This window comes from Vulpes vulpes, chromosome X (genome assembly GCF_048418805.1).
Source record: "Vulpes vulpes isolate BD-2025 chromosome X, VulVul3, whole genome shotgun sequence".
Lineage (NCBI taxonomy): Eukaryota > Metazoa > Chordata > Mammalia > Carnivora > Canidae > Vulpes > Vulpes vulpes.
The window spans coordinates 93,483,731-93,490,087 of NC_132796.1; the positions used below are offsets into that span (position 1 = coordinate 93,483,731).

The following is a 6,357-nucleotide window of genomic DNA, read 5'->3' on the forward strand; positions in this document are numbered from 1 at the left end:
GTAAGGGTGCCTTCTATTTTCTGGGTAGAGAGAGGGTACACTTCACATGGGCGATTTATTTCCTCCTTTCAGGGGAACAAAGGAGGATTAGAGTGTCCTGCTTATATCAGCTGTTTCTTAAGTAATTTTTACTCAAAGTAATGTGCCAAAGTGGCATATTTTGGGGTGGCATATTCTGCTTTTCTTCACCTAGTTCCCCCTGCTGCCCCAAGGTGCAGCTTCATTCCCTTCCCCACAGCAGTACTGCAGCCACAGCCTTCACTCAATGCTATCCTGCTCCTTTTCTGGGTAGACCCCAGGCTTGCACCTTACTTATCTCCCTGAACCGGGTCCCGCAACCCCAACTTCCTCCTTGACTCTCTCCCTCTCACCCTCAGAAGTTCTCTGACCTTCTCTGATCGACCCTTTCTTTTAGACTGGGAGTGTGTGTGTGTGTGTGTGTGTATGTGTGTGTTTGAAAGTCCCATCCAAGCCCTTCTGTGCATGAGTGACAAGTATTATGATTCCCAAGGAATCTAACGTGCTCTGTCACTGTCTGGGCTCACTGTACTACACAGCGGAGCCATTCACCCGGTTCAGGCTCCAGGGGGCACGTGGCCCAGGGAGATGGGTCCCAGCATACCTTGCGGTGGCACGTGGCTCAGAGCTCTTATATCTGACGTATCACGCCACAGTCCCCCTTCAGGCACTGGGGGTTGGTGTGGTGAGAGAATCCACTTCTCTTTTCTTCTTCTTTTTTGAGGAAAAACAAAGGCGTGAAGGAGAAAAGAAACGAAGGAGGAGGCCAGGACTGGGAAAGGACTTTGATAGGACTGAGTAGAGAGGTGAAGGGTGGACCTTTACTGGCGTCAGCAGGAGCGGCATAGTCTGTGAGGCGGCGGTTAACTAGGCCGCAGCAGCCATGGCAGTTGACTTTGGGGACCATGCCAGTGGGTTCCGTCATGCTGAGGTGGTCAGGTTCATCAACAATGAAGTCCTCATGAATGGCGGTGGCCCAGATTTCTACATGGCCTTCCGCTCACGGCCCTGGAACGAGGTAGAGGACCAGCTTCGAAGTGTCCTGGCCGACCCGCAGGTGCCGCGCACCTACCAGAGAGCCTGTGCCTGGAGCGCGCTGGCCTTGAGCGTGCGCGTGGGCGCAAGGCAGCGGGAGCAGCAGGGGCGCCGGATCCAGTGGCTGCAGGAACAAATAGAAAAGCGAGAGACCGCCGCCTGGGCCTTGGCCTCCGAGCTACAGCGGATGCAAGGGGAGCGCAAGGAGGTGGCTGCACAGCTTCGATGCGCGAGGGCTGCTCTGCAGCAGGTGTCGAATGAGCGGAATGTATTGCGCCGACGGCTGATCCAGGCAGAGAAATCGGCCCTGGCTGACAAGCCACCTCAGGAAGTCATGTCTGAGTCACGAGCTAAAGAGCGTGGCGCCAGAGCATGGCCAGTGGATGTGGATGAGCAGTGCAAGATGATGGCTGCAGGAGCACAGGCCGCGCAGCCTTCGGAGGGCCAGATGGCAGCTCCAGAAGCAGCTCCAGCAACTGTGCTTCGTGTGCAGGCACCCCCGAGCTCCTGGGCCCAGGTTATGCAATCCTCTCTGCCAGTGCAGGTGTCACATGCATTTCCATTCTCTGCATCATTCCCTATGGGATTCCCATACTCGGCATCTCTACCGCACTCCCTAGTCGTGGAAGCAGACGCAGCAGCGGCAGCAGCACCAGCAGCACCGGTAGGCTCGCCTCAGATGCCTCCTCTGGGGGTCTACCCACTTGGTCCACGCGCTGCAGTGAGGGCCCAGAAGCAGATGGCCCCACTCTGTGACCAGAGGTGCTATGACCAGGAAGAATGTTCTGAGATCCCCCAGGGGGGACTTCCCCTGGGGGGCAGCGGAAGCCACAGCCAAGAGGAAGGTCCTGTGTGTCTCCAGGGAATGGCTTCCCTGGAGGACATCGGGAACCACAGCCAGAAAGAAAATCTGGAGAGACCTCAGGGGACAGCACCCCTGAGAGACAGAAATTCCAGCCGGAAGGAACGTCCAGGGACGCGCCAGGAGAAGTACTCCCTGGAGAACAGCAAGAACCACAGCCAAGAAGATCCAGAGAGGCCCCGGGGGACATCCCCACTGAGAAGCAGCAGGAGCAGTGGTGCCAGAAAAAGCCCCAAGAAACAGCAGTCTCAGGGGCAGAAGGCCAAGCAACCAAAAGGGAAAAAAGCCTCGGATTCCCAACACCAGGGGAAGCCTGCCTCAGCATGCAGTCCAAAGAATTGGGACTGCCCATGGTGTAAAGCCATTAATTTTTCGTGGCGCAAGGCCTGCTATAAATGCAAGAAAGTCTGTGTGGCTGGTGAGAGTAGAGGCCTGGACCCAGGACAGACCCACTGATTTTAAGAAGGTAAGTAAAAATGGAAACATTCCAAAGAAAAACCAATTTCCTAAGACTTCCTGTCATGAAAAAGTAACTCATATACTTCACAGAAAATTTGAAAATCAAGATTATGATATAGAAAATTAAATAAAATTGTCCATCATCCCATTACCCAAATTAATCACTTTTCATCATTCTGATTACATACACACAAGCATATATGTACCTATGTTTTTATTTTATACATTTATTTTAACAAGGATAGATTACTTTTTGAGTATCACACATTTTAAACAGGGGATTTCTCCTAATTGCAGTTAAGTTTGCAGGTGGTAGATTCTGGATAGCTGATGCTGATTAGTTGACACCTTGGAGAGGCTAAAGTCATGAAGCCTTTTCCTTTTTTCAGTCCTTTCTGTTTTCTTATTAACCTTCTTTTTCTGAAAATATTATGTCATTGGCTACGAACAGCCATGTGTTTTTCAAGTTATAACCATATTGAATTTTAGGAGCACTGTTTTTCCTTGAAAATGTTACTATTCCTTTGTAAACTACCACAGCGTTCATGTTTGCTTCTTGTTTTTAAGTTTTATAGGTGAGAGCCTGTTTTTGTGTCTCTGAGCCCCACAGAAGTTGTTTGTTGCTGAAGAAGTTGAATCCATCCCATTAGAAGATCTCCCAAGAGTCTAAAGAAATCACACCTTGATTCTGGCTCACCCAAACCTCATGAAGACCCTCATTGGCTGGAGCTGAGAAGAGTGAGAGGAAGTCGGGGAAGAAGAGATGCTTTGGCACTCATAAGGGGGGAAGGAAGGCAAAATGATTTTGATAGAATTTAATTTCTCTGTTGAGACAAGGGAGTAATTTGAAAGAGTTGAGAGGGTGTTGCAGTGTTAAATTCTATAGATAATAGCAAATTTGATGGATCACATTTAATTCATTAAACAAATAGTTATTGATTATCTAATGTATGTTGGGAGCTAGAACCATATGTTAATATTTAGTGCACACATCATAACTTTTTGGTGAGTTTGCTTATATGATAGGAGAGAGCATAATTTGAGATCAGAGGTAATTTCTTTGCCTTGTGTATAGCATGGCCTTTGGGTAAACCCAATTGAAACAAGTTAGATATTTTTGCAGTTCTGGGAGCAATATCAGAGACTTTCATGAGAAGATTTACCAGACTGCTCATCTCATTGCTCCTAGGTGAAACAAATTAGCAGTGGCAAAGATTGGGAAAGTGGCATCACAAAGTGCAGGCAGGACTTTTCTGAAAGTCTTATTTCTTCCTTTGAGAGGGAAAACTATTTTTCTGGTTGCCTGAAAGACTACTGAGTGACTTAAATATAGTGCTTGAGGGAGTATTGGCCACACACTTAAACCTCAGTCTTGACTACCTCCATCCTAAGCCCATTTCCAGTCAAAAGTGGATGAAGAACAAGATCGAGTCCAAGGGCAGACATCATACTTCTCTTGGATTGAATTAAAAATAATACTGGACTGGGACAAGCATTCTGGAGAATGCACCTGGTACCTTTCTCCTCCACTTGGTGTATTCTCTTCAAGGCTCTCTGCTCTTCTAAGGCAGCTGCTATAAGTAAGGAGAGAGCCAAGGTGGAGCCGAGGGCGTGGGAAGGTGTGGGAACCTTAGTCTGAACAAAAATGTTGTAGTTTCCCCCATGAGATCTGTCCAGATCACCAAGCTCAACCTCTGCCAGGGTTTTTCTGATCCTAATTAGTAATAAAGAGTGTGCACTGGTCTGCTGTGTCTTCTGTGTAATGTGTATCTTGGGGCAGGTTGGTCAGAAGTGGCAGCTTAAATATGTATATTCCTCCTATCCCACTGAGGCAAAGGAAAGCTCAATCTCATTCATTATGAGAGGGTCTCTGTCATAATGAAAATTACCTAAGAATGAGAGGGGTAAGGGGTTTTTATGGGACCTTCAATACATTGTGTGATTATCCTTGCTACCCTTACTGACCAAGTCCAGATGGTACATCGAAGGTGGGCCTGTTTGCTTCTCCAGGGTCAGTGAGGTTTGGAGGTATCTGCTAATGTTGGAAGTCCTAATGCCTAGGGTCCATTTCCCTACATGCACCAAGCAGCCATTCCACTTCTGGAGCACTACCTTCTCCCTGGGGTCCTGGCAGGGAGTAAAGAGGGCTTAGATATAATAAACAGTGATCTCTCTCCATTCTCTCTGTTCTCTAAGTCATTCTTTGCTCCCTTAGAAAAATTTGGTCAAGATGATAAGGATTATAGAAAATCAAAAATAGGCTGGCAGCATCAATTTCCTTTGGTATAAGTGGGGAACAAAGATCTGGACACCTTTTTGGGATAGTGAGATGAGGGAGTGGACAACAAAAATGATCCTGTCATATTGGAAATCTTTCTTCTTTCGGAGATGACTAACAGAGAGGGCCGTGATTACCTGAGATAGGAATGCAGGAATAGAAGAGAGCTGTTATGGGGAACAAACACATGACAGAACATAAAGACTCCTAACTCTGGGAAACGAACTAGGGGTGGTGGAAGGGGAGGAGGGCGGGGGTTGGGGGTGAATGGGTGATGGGCACTGAGGGGGGCACTTGATGGGATGAGCACTGGGTGTTATTCTGTAAGTTGGCAAATTGAACACCAATAAAAATAAATTTATTATTAAAAAAAGGAAGGGGAGTAGAGGAGATACTATGATATACTATAGATCCTAATGTCCCCTGTGCATTTGGAAAGATGAGCATGTGCAGATATTTTTCCTGCTGGATCTAAATTTAGTGTGAGCACAGTATAGGAAGGATTCAAATGGTGGTGGAGAGAGAGGAAAAAGAACCAGGCCTTGCAGCAGCTACTACTCTTATTGATGGTAGGGATGGGCCTAGTACTGCAGCCTTACAGGCACTTATGAAGGTGGTAGTGATGGAAGAGTAATATGGTATTTCTCTGAACAGGAGAGTGTAGGGGATGTGGGAAGAAGGCTTTCAGATTCTGTGAGATCTTCAGTGTGGGAGAGGCAAAAATCTGTGTGGAGCAAGTGGAGAATCATAGCAATATCTTCCTCTTCTCCACATTCTCACCCATTTCTTTACTTCATATCCACTACTAGACCTTCACAGGAGCAGTGCCTTAAAATCCCATTTCCATTTCCACAATTAATATACCACCTATCATTTATCCCCTTCCACTTCCACTAGCAAAAGCAGAATCAGAAGAAGTGGCTCTAATAAGAGCAGCTCCTGTGGGAGCATCTGCAGCTAGCATATTGACAGGTGTGGGATGTGGAAAAAGTTCCTGTGATAAGGCAAGAGGAGGCAGCAGCCTCAGGGGACAGAAAGGACAGGAACAAAGGGCTCAGCATTCCTCAAGATCCCTTAGGGATAAGAGAATTGTATGAGGTAAAGACCAAGGGACTAGGATGGTGGAAGTGATAAAACATGATTATTTTGGGGATAAAACCATGCTTCAACTGAAGATGTCTGATCCTGGACAGGAGGTTTGTCTTCTGATGGGGCCAGTCCTCTTTGATTTCAGAAATGCAAGAGAGAACCAAGGAGATCAGAAGAAAGCATTTTCTGAGTATGTCTCTGATCATAAATGTAGCTTGATATCACTTTAGAAAAATCAGAAAATGCAGAAAAAGAAAAAAAAAACATTTAACCATAATCCCACCACTGGAGAGAAGTACCACTTGTACATTTTTATGTATTTAATTCCATGTATGTGCACAGAGATAGGTGTGATAGGTTTTTTAAACATCCTTTACATAGAATTGTACAGAATATTTTATGACCTTATTTTTTATGGTGGTTAAAAAGACAGAATGAGATCTTACCCTCTTAAAATTTTAACTGAAATTTTACTACATTACTATCTATAAGAACAATGTTGTACAGCAGGTCCCTAGAGCTTTTTCATCTTGCATAACTGAAACTTTGTACCCATAGGCTTATTTTTAATTAATACATTCATTAATTTTTTTCCCTTTCACACCTTGGTGGTTGC

At 46.0% G+C, this 6,357-nt stretch overlaps 1 protein-coding gene across 1 annotated transcript; it reads left to right on the top strand.

Moving 5' to 3' along the window:
- Positions 1-667: 667 nt before the first annotated feature.
- Positions 668-4,116, top strand: LOC112934455 (testis-expressed protein 13D-like). The gene is made up of 2 exons (XM_026017908.2): positions 668-2,381; positions 2,942-4,116. The coding sequence occupies exon 1, from the start codon at positions 902-904 to the stop codon at positions 2,369-2,371; it is 1,470 nt and encodes a 489-aa protein (XP_025873693.2). The 5' UTR covers positions 668-901; the 3' UTR covers positions 2,372-2,381; positions 2,942-4,116.
- The last annotated feature ends 2,241 nt before the right edge of the window (positions 4,117-6,357 follow it).

What these genes read in the sequence shown, in the direction of transcription:
- LOC112934455 (XM_026017908.2), top strand. Translation starts at nt 902, where the DNA reads ATGGCAGTTGACTTTGGGGACCATGCCAGTGGGTTCCGTCATGCTGAG.